General features: G+C 43.8%; 1 protein-coding gene across 10 annotated transcripts in view; it reads left to right on the plus strand.

Moving 5' to 3' along the window:
• Window positions 1-10393, plus strand: part of Enox1 (ecto-NOX disulfide-thiol exchanger 1) — a 552870-nt gene extending 542477 nt beyond the window's left edge. For 9 of the 10 annotated variants that reach the window (XR_015638038.1, XR_015638039.1, XM_087585810.1 and 6 more), the window contains one exon: window positions 9433-10393. Coding sequence is in view for 8 of the 10 variants with exons in the window: in XM_087585810.1 (XP_087441936.1) it covers window positions 9433-9564 (132 nt within the window). In the remaining 2 variants the exon portion in view is untranslated. 10 annotated transcript variants of the gene reach the window in all.
• Window positions 10394-16664: the final 6271 nt, after the last annotated feature.

Consider the following 16664-nt stretch of genomic DNA (forward strand, 5'->3'; position numbering starts at 1 on the left):
GCCTAAAGATCTGATACGATCCTGGAGAGTAATGTTTTTAGCATTACTTTTTAAGTGTTAAGGTGGAAGAGGGGAAGGTACAATTTCCTTGTTGAGTTCAGGTAAACAATCTCAAGGGGCTACAGCTAGTAAAGCCATGTCCTTTATGAGGGCTGTCTATGACAGCCAGGAGAGGGCTGGTCACTATAGCCAATGACCTGAGCAATCACACAAGTCAGAAAAAAAAAAAAAAAAACTGCTTAAAGGCAGCAGAAATAAACAGAAGCGCCACCTCCAGGCGGAGGAAAGAACTGAGGCTTGTGCTGCCAGATGCTGGGCCTGCAGCTCTGGGACCCTGCAGCTCGCTCATCGTATCTAGGGCATCCTCTGTTTTCGGTGGTTAGCACGGATTACAAGATTACATTACCACACTGCATTCTCATTTGACGCCACCGATGATTTTACCAACTCAGGATCACAGCGCTGCCTGCCTGAGCTTTATTAAGAAGCCCTGACACTTCGCCTTTGAGAGGAACCATCTGGAGCTGCAAGTGGTGGTTCTTAGTCATAGACTTTTATGAAGGCTGAAAGTGGCTAGGTTTTAAACTTTAATTTTTTTCAACCCATGCACATCAATTATACATATTAGGGGAGTGTAGCTTGGTGTTTCCTAAATTCCCACAGAATGTGATCAGCTACTCTCTTGTCATCCCCCAAGGGCTAGTTTCCAAATACAAGGGAAGACATGTAGCACCTGCCTTTCCGTGCCTGCTTATGTCACTTCGCATGATGTCAAGATTTCACTCTTTATAGACGAGCGATTCTTTAATACAGGCCTTTTAATGTGTCGATCAACACCACCAAGACTGACTATATAATATGGCTACCATAGATATTATAATAGGGTACTTCGGTAGGTAGATCTCTCTATATGCTAATTAAGGTTTCTTTGGGTAAATACCCGAGTGGTATAGCTGGATCATATATAGTTCTGCTTTTAATTTTTTTGAAACTTGGTTTTATTACATGCGTACTTTTTTTGGACTGCATGAATGAACATCATGAGTGTGTAGTGCCTGAGAGGGTGGATCCCCACGGAACCGGGCTCACAGATGGCTCCTTAGCTGCCATGCAGGTGCTGGAAACAAAGAGGAGCCTCTGAAAGGACAGGCAGTGCTCCTGGTCACTGGGCATCTCCCTAGTCCACACGTCTATTTTTTTTTTTTTGGTGGAAACCCCATAATGATTTTCAGGATGGACCGGATTACAGGATTTAAGGGTTCCTTTTCCCTACGTGCTAGGCAGTATCTGTTACTTGCTTTCCAAACGGGGCAAGGTAGAGTCTCCATGTAATTCTGATTCACATTTCCAAGGATGTTAAACACTTCATGTACTGACCACTCACACTTCTTCTGACAGAGTTCTTTAGTTCAGCTCATCTGCCTATTTATTGATCGAATCATTTCTCTTTATTATTGTTAACATGTATACATTATAAATGTAACAGTCTGACTCCATTCAGTGTTGCTCCCATGAGTATGTTTTTAGAAATGACCACTGGTATTGGATAGTCAATCAGGGGCTCGTCCTTGGGAAAGACTAATTATTCCCCTCTCAGCAGTCACTGACTGCCTGTAGGTCTTCGTCTAGAGGGTGGGTTCTTCTTCAGTGTTCCCCATCCACCTGGGCGTGGCATCTCAACTGGTTCTCATTGTTCAGGTCTTGCTTAGGCTGCCATGTTGTTGAGATTTCATGGGTGAGGGTTCTCTGTCATATATAGAAGACACAATGTCATAGCTGGTACCATCTGGTTCTTAAAAGATTTCTATCTTCTGCATTGTTCCCTGAGCCTTGGGTGTCGGGGGTTGCACATTGTAGATGTTCACCTTGATGCTGGGCAAAGGCAGTTTTTCTTTGCATTTTGACCTTTTGTGGTGTTCTCTGCTGTAAAAAGAAGCTCCTTAGTGAGAAGCAAGAGCTTCAGGGATGTGGATAGAAGGATGGCATTTTAGAATGCGCTTAGAAATTACAGTGGTTTAGGAAGATCGCAGTAATCCGTTGTCCTCCGGGTTCCATGGCCTTAGCAGTAGACAGTTGGCTAGCCCTGAATTCCCTTCTATGGAGCAGGTTTGATCCAGTGAGAGCTGTCGCTTATTCCCAAGACACAAGCGCCACCCTGCACCTTTGTAGGATCCCCTCATGGTTCCCAGACCTGATATCCCAGTAGGCTCTTGGCAGCTTGCATAACACCTTCAGATGCCATGGAGAGCTGGTCTTCAAGGAGGACATGCTAGGTCACTTCTGACCTGATGCCTCCAAGTTCTGTGTTTAAAGTCTATGGCATCTTCAGCAATAGGAGCTTACCTTCCAATTCTGGAGGGCAACCAAGAGCAAGGTCAATGGCCTATAATTGTTTTTTTATTTGGTTGGGTTTTTTTGTTTTGTTTTGAGATGCATCTATTGAACTCTGCTCAACTCAAAAGGAGGCTTCCCATGCCTCCAGGTCGGAGCAGGTCCTTTCTGGTAGCCCAGTGGGTCTGAGCCCTTCCCAGGCTGCTGGGTTGGTCACATCTCCTGTCTATACAGTTTCATGGGCCTGGCCTTCTTCTGGGCAACTCAGCTGGTCTAAGCATACTTCACAACAGTCCTTACTGCTTACATACACTTGGGGAGGGAGGAAGCAAGTGAATCCGATCAGTTTCAGGAACTTCCTGATTTTAGTATTTACCTCATGAGCTTATCTTGTTCCTGATCTTAGATAGATGCTCTCAGTGTTTTCCCTATTTTGTATGATGTTAGCTATGGGTTTATCAGGTACAGCCTTTATTGTGATAAACAATAATTCTCAATTAAGGACTTTTAATATGAAGAGATGTTGACTTTTATCATACACATTTTCTGCTTACTGGAATTATTTTTATCTTTTATTATAGTAGTGTGATAAATTGCTTTTATTGATTTGCATATGCAGAATTACTCTTCATCACCATCATGGTACTGATCTTCATGTGCTGCTAAATTCAATTTGACAATATGTTATTGAGAAGTTTTGCATTAGTATTTATCAGGGATACGTTCCTGTAATTTTCTTTTCCTTTTCCTTGTGTCCTTGGGAGGATTTGGTAGCTAGAGAATGATGGCTACATAGAGTGAGTTTAAGGTCTTTGAATTTCAGGTCTTCATAATAGTTGAGGATGAATTGGCATTAGTACCTCAGATGTTTTGTAAGATCACGCGTGTTTCCGTGTGATCCTGGACTTTTTCTTAGACAGTTTAGTATGGATCCCATCTCATTGCTCGTTATTTGGTTAGTGAGGTTTATGTCTCTGTGGTGCAATTTTGGGCGGCCACTTGTGACCATTTTCTTAATTTTATTTATTTAAACTATTAGTATTGCCCTGAACTTCATGAGCTTTTTTGTATAAATCAGCTTCTGAGTTCTTTAGTGGATTTTATTTATTTTTAATTGCTTTGGAATGTGCTCCTAGAGAAATTGACTTTTCCTTGTGCTCCTCCACTGAGATTTCTGCACGCGTGGGTCACCCACTACTGTCATGGAGAGGCCTTCTCAGAATGTGGCTTTCCCTGGTGGCGATATCAGCATGTCAGTTTGTTGTGGGATATCGATTCTGATTTTCGTCTGGGCACTTTAGAATAGTCTGCTAAAGGTCGCTTGGAGGCTTTGGCCAGCTGCACTCTGTAAGTGCAGAGACTCACTTGTCTCTGAGAGAGACTCACTTGTCTCTGAGGCCACACAAGTGCTCACACAACACTTCAGTCAGATAACATGCAGATTGGAGTGGCCATGCAATGGTTTCCCCTATCGGACTCTGGGGCTTATTAGGTAGCATCGGAAGTGATAAAAGGTCTGAAGCCATTTCCTTCTGACTGGTGGTATAGACCTAGACCCTATATGACGAGAGAGCCCCACCATGGGCTCTGCACACCCAGTCCTAACAATAGTAAGTAGCCGGGAGTGGGAGTAAGCAGGGTCCTAAAGGCAGTTCCAGCTCAGAAGACAACAGTGTACTTTCCTCAGAAAGGAAGCACACAGAACTCTCTCCGCTACCACTCCTGCCCACGCAGTCCTCCATCTCCTCAGGGAAATGCCCAGTGGTGCTGTCAAGATTTGTCCTCATCCCTGAGAAGAGTGTATCACAAACGACTCTAAAACTGCTGGGTGCCAGGGACCAGACCACGTATCCTTTCTAGCCCAGAGAGGCTATGAGGATATTTATTATGCTTTTTAATCCAGAGAAAATTCCTGCTAAATTCTGGAATCCCATATCTAGGGCTTTACAAAGGAAACAAAATAATAAGAGGTTTGCCTTCTTTAAGCGAATTCACCAGGGCCTGGTCCCCACATCAGCTGCCAAAATGCTCCTAGGCAGCCTGGCTCTTCAGGCAGCGTGAGGATGCTGTCTCCAAAGCTGCAGCCGGGTCCCACCGCCTCTGGTTAATCAGAATGAATGGGGAGTTGTGGTCCTGCGCAGAGTTTTGGTTACAGTTGCATTAAGGCCACATGGATCTATCCTACCACCACCGCACAGCAAGTTTGCTGCTTCTAATAATGAAAGTAATGTGAAATTTTCACTCAAAACAATGTGGTTTCCTTGAGATTTGACACTACCACCACTGGCACAATTGTAAGCAAGCAAGCATTTCGATTCTGCTCACCTCTTTAATGCTGAAAGCAAAAAAAGCAGGCCCTGTCCAGCCACATAATGTAACTGTTTTTGCTAGCATTTCCCCAAAGGCTGCACTTAGGAAAGAGAGTGGTTGGGATGGAAGCAAGGGCAAGAATTAATTTAAATTATGCTGGGCATGTAAATTGTTCATGGCTCCTAAAACCATGTAGCCCCATAATAGGCCATTTTCCAGCTAAATATTATTCTTGTTCCTGATAATGATGTTTGTATTTTGCCTTTCCCTGTCCTTGGCTTGTTCCCAACTACCCACTCTTCACCCACCTGCCTTCTATCAGAAATGTAAGGCAGGCAGGCAGGATGGTTCTTTGAGAGAGTCAGGGCACGGGCTTCAAGAGGCTTTGCTGAATCTCCCAAACAGACTAAGTTTTCACTCACCTTGGAACGGAACCCCAGCTGAGAGCCAGGAACCCTCCCACTGATGCTAAGCCCCACAGACACTGGAGTGGAGCTGTGCCAACTGCTTGCTGCCTGCCTGCCTACCTGCCTGCCTCTGCTCCAGCAAACGGCTCATACAGTCTAGGGCAGTGGTTCTCAACCTTCATAATACCATGACCCTTTAACACAGTTCTTCGTGGTGTGGTGAGCTACAACCATAAAATAATTTTCATTGCTAAGTTCATAACTGTAATTCTACTACTGTTATGAATTGTAAGGTAAGTATCTGTGTTTTCTGATGGTCTTAGGCAAACCTCATGAAAGGGTTGTTTGACTCCCAAAGGAGGACTCCTGGTCTAGAGGCTCTTCTCCAGTCTACACACACACACACACACACACACACACACACACACACACACACACACACAAGTATTTATGTATTTTCTTTTTGAGATAGAGTTTCATCTACCTGGCCCAGAACATAGAACAACTAGATACACCAAGCTGGCCTCAAACCTACATGCCTCTGACTTCTAAGTGATAGAAATTAAAGGAAGGCACTTCCACTCCTGGCAAATTTACATCTTCAAAGGACTGTAATCCAGTCCTGTGTGTGGCAGGCTGCCCTGGCCACCTCTGCATAACCTGCAGCCTCCACTCAGAGCTCCTAGACTGAAAGGTCTGGTTCCAAAGCAACAGACCCAGTACAGTACGATCTGACAACAGATGCAGGCAGACCTGCCAAGGCCACCAACTCAGCTCGCATGCTCCGAGATAGGTGAGCATTTCCCACCAGGGGAAAATCATCTGCGTTTTTATAACACTTCTCTGCACATGCAAAACATCAGCATCTTTTCCGTTTCCCAGAGATTCTGATTTTGCCTTAATGGCCCAGCATGCTTTCCTGGGCTGTGGTGGATGGCGATGGTGGGCGAAGTGTTCCTAGTGAAATGTCTAAGTTTCCCACATGAATAATCCTCACTGTGATATATGTGCCCGTGTTAACAGCCAGCTGTCAGTGAGCATTAATGACCGACTGCTTAGACAGACTGTAATGAATGTGCTTCTCAGGTATCGAAGCACCTCCAGAAGGGAACAGACGCCCTGCTTGTCTGCAAAAGAGAATGTGTTCACTCAGAGAAAGGGAAGCCAGGAGGGCTCTGTGACACCCAAGGAATACTAGACTATGTCGGTCCTTTTCATGTGGCCAGTTAGTCCTCTGGTCCAGACTGGATTAGGACAGATGGCCGGCACGTCTGAGAGAGGGGAGTGGGGGGAGGACTTGACTCACATGGGCAAGGTCCTGTGTTCAATTCTTAGCAACATGCTCCCTCCCCACCCCACTCCACCAGCTGCAAGCAGGCTACACATATTCGCTACCAGCCCTACAGCCTCCAGAATAGATGTTGTCATTAGACATGAATTCTACCCTAAAAAATGTAGCTGTTTTCCTCCTTCCTAAAGTTTCTTCCTACACCAGCATTTAGCTGACCCCACTCCGCCATCTTCATGGCCATGGCCTCTGCTTGATCTGAGGGAAGACAGCTCACCCCAAGAATAACACCCCAGTTTGACTGGCAAAATTTTTTAGAAGTAAAAGGAGTTTTGGAGGGGGCAACATGCCCTCATACAGCCTTGTGGAACTGTCTCTTGCATGGAATAAGGAAAAGGGATTTAAAGAGGGGAAGACAAGAGCTTGTAGTGCTGCAGCCTGGCCTCAGAAAGCAAAAAGAAAAGGTCTCCTGCATGAACTTAGGGGAAAGGATGCGAGTATCTACTGGAAAGAAATAGCCATGGCTGGAGCGAGGACTCAGCTGTCAGGAGGACTGGCTGCTCTTCCGGAGGACAGAGGCTCAATTCCCAGCACCTACATGATGTCCACAACCATCTATGGCTCCAGTCCCAGAGGACCAGATGCCCTCTTCTGGCCTCTATGGGCACTGCATGCCATGTGGTGCACAGACCAAAAGCAGGCGTAACACTCATGCACATAAAACTTGTTTGTCTGTTTGCTTTTTAAAAAAGAACTGATCTCTGTGAGGGTGTGGGCATACTTGGCCTGATTTAAACACCACACAAGTGACACATCTGTAGAAACAACACAGATTCCTCTGCTAAAATGTACAATCTTCATATTTTTAGATGTCAATTAGGTAAGAAGATGTCTTCTGGGCCTAACACTGAGTTTGACTACATACCTCCTGTGCTCATCTTGGGTGACCTTTGACCACAGATCTTGACCCTTCTGCCCCAAACCTTTTACTACCACCTTTGTTATCTATCTGTGTACTGTATAGAGACAGAAAGACAAAGAGGACATTGCTTATGCTGGGCACTGAATCACTCCTCCCAGCTGCACAGGAAGATGGTATTTCTATTACACATGGAGGAACTGAACATCACGGGTATTAAATGAAAGCTGCCCAAGGCTTAGCTCAGAGTCGAATCCCTGACTGTCTGACTGAAGCCTCAATTCTTAACCCATATGGAGCCTCTCAGAAGAATTGCTGGGGGAGCTTGTTAAAAATAGATTATCTGGGCTACATTCCCAGACTGCTAACCCAAGGTCTCCAGAGAAGCAACCAGGGAACCTGCACTCTTTAGCAGGAGCCCCGGGTGCTTGGTGTTCCGTGACAATGCAGCACTTCTTGCCTGGCTGGCCACTCCAGCTGGAGAGCGAGCATATTAAAGCAGTGTCCAGGCCACATGCTCAGGTCTTTACCAAGCTCTATTTTCCCCATCAGCCACACAGAGCTCGTGAATAGAAATGAGGATCTTCGCGATCCCATGGAATGAGGGGGTACTTTGCAAGGTCACTATGAAAACTTTAACAATAGTTTAGGAGATTTCTGTGGGTTGACTCGGGAATCTAATAATCTTTCTAGCACAGTTTTATGGTATGGTGCATTCAGATTTCAAATTAATCACACACACACACACACACACACACACACACACACATCCGAATACAGTCTATTAGAGCATAGAGAGATGAATCAATGGGTATGAGGACTTACTGCTCTTCCAAAGACACCCAAGTTCTGTTTCTAATACCCATATCAGGTGGCTCCCAACTACCTGTAATTCATGCTCTAAGGTCAGATTCCCTTCCCACACACACGTGGTACACACACACACACACACACACACACAAACACACAGTATAGATACACATACACACACGGCATCCCCATAAGCACTCACATAACCAAAGCACATAAATACGTATAAATAATAAAAGTTCATATTTTAAAAAAAGAATATCATCTTTTTACCTTCCAGGAATGCCTCTTTTTAACTGAAAATTTATGCTACAGGTCTGGGAATACTGAGGAAGGTTCTCCCCATGAATGTTGGGTACATTTGATTTGACTTTCTATTTAATGTACAAACCAAAAAGACAAACTTCACTTTGTTAAGTGGGAAGTGTAGTCTTTACACCGACCTCTCTGTAGCAATTACACCGTGAGAAATGGTGATCTCTCTTCTGCATCTAGCACTTCTCTGTGCCCAAGTCTGTGCTAAGCCAGCAGCAAAGCCCCACCCTCATTAAATGTTACTCCCACTTGCTAAGGCTTAAAGAGACTAATTATCTTCATAAGGTTCATTTAACTCTTAACAACAGCATATTGGGGTTTCAAACACAGTATCAGCCCCCAGATTGGCCATTTTGTTATACAGGTCCTTGCAATGCACCCAGGTTGGGACACAAACACGGTATTAAAACAAGAATAGTGGCCGAGGTAGGAAAGATCAAAGTTAATTTTGTTTTAAATGAAGAACAAAATGAATTATTAATGTAAGAAGTACCTGGTTTTGGGGTTTTTTTTTTTTTTTCCAGGAAAATTTTTGACTGAAACATCTGTCTAGATATTGTGGCTTTTTTTGTTTGTTTGTTTTATGACAGGCTATCAAGACATTTTATTGCTATAAGTCTAAGGTTTGGTATTCATTCCTAAACCTTTATCATCTCTAAGAAGAGAAAGTGGTTGAATGGGGCGGAAAAAATCCAACCTTAGGGGCTTTCTGATGAGCTCGGAAAGTTTCTGCCCTAGGCAAGTGAGACTGAGCTCAGGAGTGGTGGGGAAGTGTGCTGAGCCTTTTATGTCGGGAAGGCTGTTAAGGTTCGGTTCTGACCCCGAGGCATCTCTCTATCCACACAAGAAGGGCAAGCTCAGAACCTCCCAGTCCTTCATCCCACGCCCACCCTGCCAGCCGCTTACAGACAGGGCGAGCCAGGGCTTCCCCCTGCTGCCTGACAGCCAAGGAGAAAACTAAGGGTCTCCATGGAAAAGCAGAACCTAGGTCTGCCGTTTCCGGTTTTCTGTCAAGCGCCTTTCCCCAATTGACTTCTCTCTCTTCCTAACAGATATCTGCCAGTGAAATTGAAATGCTTCTGATGAGACTGCCACGCATGTTCAAGCAGGAATTCACTGGTGTGGGAGCGACGCTGGAGAAGAGATGGAAGTTGTGTGCCTTTGAAGGAATTAAAACGACCTAACTGACGGCCAGGAAAGCTGGAAGCAAAACCGTCTGAAGCCAGCCAGGGCCGTACGGCCTAGGAGCCGGAGGGTTGGGGTCTGCCAGCGTGGGACCTGTGTGGAGCCACCAAAGCTTTGTTCAGTGACATCTGTGGCGTTTTCATGTGCGTGGAAATGTAATTGTGTACCAGTTCCTTAAACTAGACCAAACCTCATACTATGCCAGACCTGCCCCTATGAATACCAAGCAATGATTCCACAGTCAATGACCACAAAATCTCAAACTAGGCCTCGTTGCCGGGTAGCGCAAATGCTTAAAGTCGGCGGCGCTGCAGCAATGGCGGTTGCCCGGCTACGGAGTTGTATATGTAATGTACAGCTGAGAACATTAAATGACAGACATTCTCCTGATGGTCTTTCTGTTTTCGTTAATAAAACAACAAAACAACAACAACAAAAAAAAAGGTGATTTTACAGTGGGGAAAAAAATCATACCAAAAGAAAACTTGAATATGTGTTTGAACAGTTATTGTATTTTGTAAATTAAGTTATATGCTATTCCAGGGACTTTTTGCCTTATTGAAGAGGCAGAAAACTATGATTGGACTCCTTGAGAATGCTTTATCAGGGATATTATTTTTCTAATGTAACGGTTCTCCATCACGTGTTCTTTTCACATGGACTGCATAGCAATTTTCATAAACTGTAAATAGAAGGAAACCCGCTGCTGTCCCGTGCTTGTATGTAACATTCAGGTTTATGCATTGAAAAACATTCGGAAAATATTCCTGTTACAAATTTTATAGCAAAGATATTAATTTTTTTCAATAAATCTTGACTTCTACCACATCGGTTTTATGGAGTATTTTTGTTCACACATCTTCATTCCTCCTCATGAAATCTTTCTCTCAGTTCTCTGATGTGTGTACGAGACTACGACTTCAGATGCATTCACTATGAGACAACTGGCATTAAGAGAAAGCACACATTGCTAACATTGGGAAATAGAGTTGTCGTCTTGGAGAGCACAGGGCAGGAGCTGTTCGGGACTGGAGTGGACACGGCGATAGTGCCAAGAAGAAAACATCTAAATCCAGTCAACTACTGATTTTCTGTTGCTCTCTGCCTTCCCAGCAGGTCCTGAGTACCCAGTTGGCTCATAATGTCACAGTGGGGTTTGTGTATTTTCTATAAATCACGTATAAAAAGAGGAATGGAGTCATCCATGTGAAAGCCAGCAATTTAAACAACCCAGTCGTCCCTCTTCCTTTTACCCTCCTGTAGAGCAGAATGTGGCTTTGACTTCCCTTCCCTTCCTGCTTTATTACTTGTCCAAGAGGACAAGCATTGAAGATATTAATTTTGAATGAAACAGTTTTTTATACAGACAGTAGAACAATGAGTGTTCTTGGAAACTGTAAAAAGGCAGCCATAATTTCCTACTGGATGCTAGTTGCCTCAGGATCTTTTCATTGAACCCTGGGAAATGAAGGGTCTTAGTCATAACTCCCAGAGCATCTACATGTGTGTTTTGTTCAGGCTCTGTGCCAATGCTCTGCGTGTTGCATGTGGAGATGAATGAGGAAGACCCCCTCTCTCCTTAATGTGTTCAGAGCTCAGTCTGAAAGAGTCATTTCCCCCAAGTTTGTATATGTGAGCTGCAAGGCAAGGGAGGGGTAATAGAAATACTGTAGGCATCAAAGCAAGTGCCAGTATCAACTGGGCATGGTAGCACATGCCTAGAGTCCCAGCACTTGAGTCTGAAGCAGCAGGATTAAAAATGTGAGGCCAGGGGGCTGGGGATTTAGCTCAGTGGTAGAGCGCTTACCTAGGAAGCGCAAGGCCCTGGGTTCGGTCCCCAGCTCCGAAAAAAAGAACCAAAAAAAAAAAAAAAAAATGTGAGGCCAGCCTACACTATATAGTGAGACCCCTATCTCAAGAAAGCAAACAAAAGCAAATTCAACTATCTTAGTAAACACTGGCAGCATTTGCCACCATTTACTGACACCCATGGCCAACACCATCCTGATAGGTTCCTACACTATGACGTCAGAAAGCAGAAGACATCATTTGTAGCTAAAGTGGTTACAAAGCAGACTGAGGTTCACATGAAAATGGGGGTAAAGATGGGAAGATTTCATACAGATTCTACTTCCAGTGAGAAAACATTGGCTAGGGGGGAGGAGGAGGGACCACAACCTTACAGGTTCTGCCCACAAACTTGTGGGTGTTTTATGTATGTTGCTTGCTTCTGAGCATTGCCAGGAATTGAATCATACAATGACACTGTGCAGAGTGGAAACCATAACTCCTGGTCTGACTCACAAATCAGTCCAAAGGAAGGGCAGCAGAGCCTGAGACCTGACAAGATGATACCACTTCCCAAACAGAATGGCCCGGAGTAGCCTGTCAGGCTTTCGAAACTTCTTATGTGATTCCTAAAGACGGTGAGCTTTGGTAACAGAATAGTGTTTATTTGAAATGAATTTCACCATCACCACACATCCTATTGCATTTCACTTGTATGCTATCATCGGATATATGATATCTCCGTCCCACCCCACCCCATCCCACCCCACCCCATCCTACCCCACCCCATCGCCCATGTACCTCATCCCTTAGAGCTGATTACATCATGAGTGTTCTGAACATCATTGAACCAAGCCACTAATAAGAGTCGTAAGTTGATAGTAATGTTGAGAAGGGCTAGAAACTAGGGCTTGGGGCCCAGTTGGGCCAGAAGTCCCTGGGGGTGTGCCTTGGAGGGCAGAACCTCAGTCTCCCTGGCTGCTACAAGGTGAGCAGTCTTCTCTACTTCATGCTCTTTGCTGCCACAATTTTCTTCCTCACCCGTAGGCCCCTAGCAGTGGATGTAGTTTGTCCTGAACTCCGCAGATGTGAGCCAAGAGAAACCCTTCCTCCTTGATGTTTTTTCCCTAGGAAATCCTCTCACAGCTATAAAAGGCTGACTAATAACAATGTGAATAACTTGGCTTTGGAGGGAATAATCTTTAAATTATTGTGCAGGCTCTCAGATACGCATGGGAAATGGACTCACATTGGCCCTGCAGCTGGTCTGGAGTCTCCATTATGTCTGTCATCCCAACCTCTTTAGTCCTTGTGGTAACACTATATGAAGAGATTAGTATTGTCCCCTTTTGTCATACATGGATAATATGAACTTACAGCTTGGGCATATAACTTCACCTTCTTTGCAGTTTGCAATGTTAGTCTGAAGTTTAAACCCAAGGCAGACTCCATGTTCTTTTTAATTTTTTTTAATCATATAGCTCTGTTCCCAGACCACTGGTGACACCAGTGCTTGCTTACCTGGTGCCTTTTGATCATAACTTTTATTCTCCACCATCTCCTGTATGTGGGTTGAAGATGAAAATTCTTGAAGTCTTTCCCTCCTAAGTCTACCAATGAAAAATCAGTCTTCCTGGTTGCAAAAATAAGGAGACTATGAACGGATTGAGATCCTCCTGACCTGGCCCAGAAGGTCCTCTGATTGGCCCTTCTATCATTTCCTGAATAGCATCAATTCTTTTTCTTTTTGCCTTTCTACCTCTGGTCATCGTTATGTTCTAATTGATCTGACTCATGTTGTTTTATCAAAATTCTACACAGCTGCCCTCACTGAAACTTTTTTCATGCCTGAGAGAAGTCGCTCCCCTGCCTCTGCAGAGACATCCCATACTGCCTCCAAGACACTTTCTACCTATCTTCTCTGGCCTTATCTCTGAAAGCTTTCTGAGGGACCCAGGCAGTCATAGGCACTGAATTATGTCTTAAACTCACTTCCTTGATAGCTTCAGAAGGACAGAATGAGCAGAGGTGTTCTCTGCCTTTCAGAACCCCCTTGCTTATAAATACCCAATGGCAAAATGTTAGAGAAGGCTGCAAAATATCTTTATTTTTGCTTTGTTTGGTTTCAGATTTTTTTAATTTTTATTGGATTTAAAAAAAAAAACAAAAACTTACGTTTATCCCCTTGTCTGGTTTCCTGTCCATAAGCCCCCTACCCCATCCCCTCTCCCCTGCTTCTATGAGGGTGTTCCTCTACCCATCCACCCACTCCTTCCTGCCTTCCTACCCTGACATTCCCTTACACTGGGACCAAGGGCTTCTCTTCCCATTGATGCCCAACAAGGCCATCCTCTGCTACATATGCAACTAGAGCCATGGGTCTCTCCATGTGTACTCTATGGATGATGATTTAGTCCCTGGGAGCTCTGGTTGGTTGGTATTGTTCTTATGGGGTTGCAAACTCCTTCAACTCCTTCAATCCTATCTCTAACTCCTCCAATGTGGACCCCATTCTCAGTTCAATGGTGGGCTGCAAGCATTCACCTCTGTATTTGTCATACTCTGGCAGAGCCTCTCAGGAGACAGATGTGTCAGGCTTCTGACAGCATGTACTTCTTGACATCAGAAATTTTGTCTTGGTTTGGTGGCTGCATGTATATGGGCTGGATCCCCAGGTGGGGCAGGCTCTAAATGTCCATTCCTTCAGTCTCTGATTCAACCTTTGTCTCCATATCTCCTCCTATGAATATTCTTGTTCCTCCTTCTAAGAAGGACTGAAGCATTCACATTTTGGTTGTCCTTCTTGAGCTTCATGTGGTCTGCGGGTTGTATCTTGGGTAATCCAAGCTTTAGGACTAATATCCACTTATAGTGAGTGCGTACTATGTGTGTTTTGTTGTGATTGGGTTACCTCACTCAGGATATTTTCTAGTTCCATACATTTGCCTATGAGTTTCATGAAGTCTTTTTTTAATAGCTGGGTAGTACTCCATTGTGTAAATATACTGCATTTTCTATATCCATTCCTCTGTTGAAGGGCATCTGGGTTCTTTCCAGCTTCATGCCGTTATAAATACGGCTGCTATGAACATAGTGGAACATGTCCTTGTTACATGTTGGAGCATCTTTTTGGTATATGCCCAGGAGTGGTATAGCTGGGTCCTCAGGTAATACTATGTCCAATTTTTTGAGAAACTGCCAGACTGATTTCCAGAGTGGTTGTACCAGCTTGCAATCCCACTAACAATGGAGGAGTGTTCCTCTTTCTCCACATCCTCGACAGCATCTGCTGTCACCTGAGTTTATCTTAGCCATTCTGACTGCTGTGAAGTGGTATTTCAAGGTTGTTCTGATTTGCATTTCCCTGATGACTAAGGATGTTGAACATTTCTTTAGGTACTTCTCAATCATTCGATATTCCTCAGTTGAGAATTCTTTTTTTAGCTCTGTACCCCATTTTTAATAGGGTTATTTGATTCTCTGGAGTCTAACTTCTTGAGTTCTTTTTATATATTGTATATTAGCCCTCCTCTATCATATGTAGGATCGGTATGTTTATGGGCATCTCTTTTCTTAGGTTAGGGAAGTTTTCTTCTATAATTTTGTTGAAGATATTTACTGGCCCTTTAAGTTGAGAATTTTCTCACTCTTCTATACCTATTATCCTTAGGTTTGATCTTCTCATTGTGACCTAGATTTCCTGAATGTTTTGGGTTAGGAGCTTTTTCTGTTTTACACTTTCTTTGACTATTGTGTCAATGTTTTCTCTGGTATCTTCTGCTCCTGAGATTCTTTCTTCAATCTCTTGCGTTCTGTTCATGATGCTTGCATCTATGACTCCTGATCTCTTTCCTAGGTTTTCTATCTCCAGGGTTCTCTCCCTTTGTGATTTCTTTATTGTTTCTATGTCAATTTTTAGATCCTGGATGGTTTTGTTCAATTCCTTTACCTGTTTGGTTGTGTTTTCTTATAATTCTTTAAGGGGTTTTTGTGTTTCCTCTTTAAGGGCTTCTACTTGTTTGCCTGTGTTGTCCTGTATTTCTTTAAGGGAGTTTAATTATGTCCTTCTTAAAGTCCTCTGTCATCATCATGAGATGTGATTTTAAATCCAAATCTTGCTTTTCCAATGTGTTGGGATATCCAATATTTGCTGTGGTAGGAGAACTGGGCTCTGATGATGCCAAGTACTCTTGGTTTTTATTACTTAGGTTCCTATGCTTGCCTCTCGCCATCTGGTAATCTCTGGTGTTAGTTGGTCTTGCTATTTCTGATAGTGACTTACCCTCCTGTAAGCCTGTATGTCAGCACTCTTGGAGAGGGGCTTTCTCCTGGATGGATCTGGGTACAGAGAACTATGTCATAGGGTCAGCTCTGGGCACAGGCAGAAACCAGAAGGATCCTGTCCCAGACTATTCCTTAATTCCTGTGTTTAGAGGGCTCCAGATGGGTTCCTCATGGGCCAGGAATGTGAGCAAAAGTGGTTTCCCTTGTGCTCTCAGGATTGTCCACATGTCTTAGAGTCTTGCTCTCACCCCAGGGGATCTGGGTACAGAGAGCTGTTGGACCTGGTTAGCTCTAAGCACAGGCAGAAACCCAAAGGGTCCTGTCCCAGACTGCTCCTGGGTTTGTGCGATCCGCTTGGAGCAGAAGTGGTGGTCTTACCTCTGCTCTCAGGTGTGTCAGTGCTCCTGGAGACTGGCTTTCAGCTCTGAGTGCAGGTGGAGACCAGAAGGATCCTGTCCCTGACTGCTCCTAGGTTCCTGTGTCTAGAGGGCAAAATATCTTTAATCTAAAACTCTAAGGTCCCCAAATCTGAACAATCATGTGTTGGTATTTGTTATAATGTAAAACAATCAACATAATTCCTACTCAAACGGAGGTCAATCAGCAACTTCTCTGTAAGGCTACAGCACTGAGGGCTACTCTCCTCTGATGCTTGTTTTCTACTGAACCTTTTATAATGAACCTTTAATACTATAGTTTCATAGATTGTGAGTGTGGCTCTATCTCTCAGTCTAGGATAGAAAACCTCTCTTACCTCTAAAGTCCCTTTGAGTCAGACATGATAGATAATTATTGTTAATAATTATAAGGAAAAAACAAGCCAAATAAATGAAAGAAAGGTGTACACAGGACATTTCTGATGACTGAGTAAGAACATGTTTAGGCTTTGGGTTCAACAAAAGAAGCTAGAACATTGTCCCTCTTTTTTATTAAATTTTATTAAATTTCTTTTGTGATAAAAATCTATACTATACTATACTATACTATACTATACTTATTTTAAACATTCATAAGTATACAATCTGGC

Source organism: Rattus norvegicus, chromosome 15, assembly GCF_021556685.1.
Source record: "Rattus norvegicus strain SHRSP/BbbUtx chromosome 15, alternate assembly SHRSP_T2T, whole genome shotgun sequence".
Taxonomy (NCBI): Eukaryota; Metazoa; Chordata; class Mammalia; order Rodentia; family Muridae; genus Rattus; species Rattus norvegicus.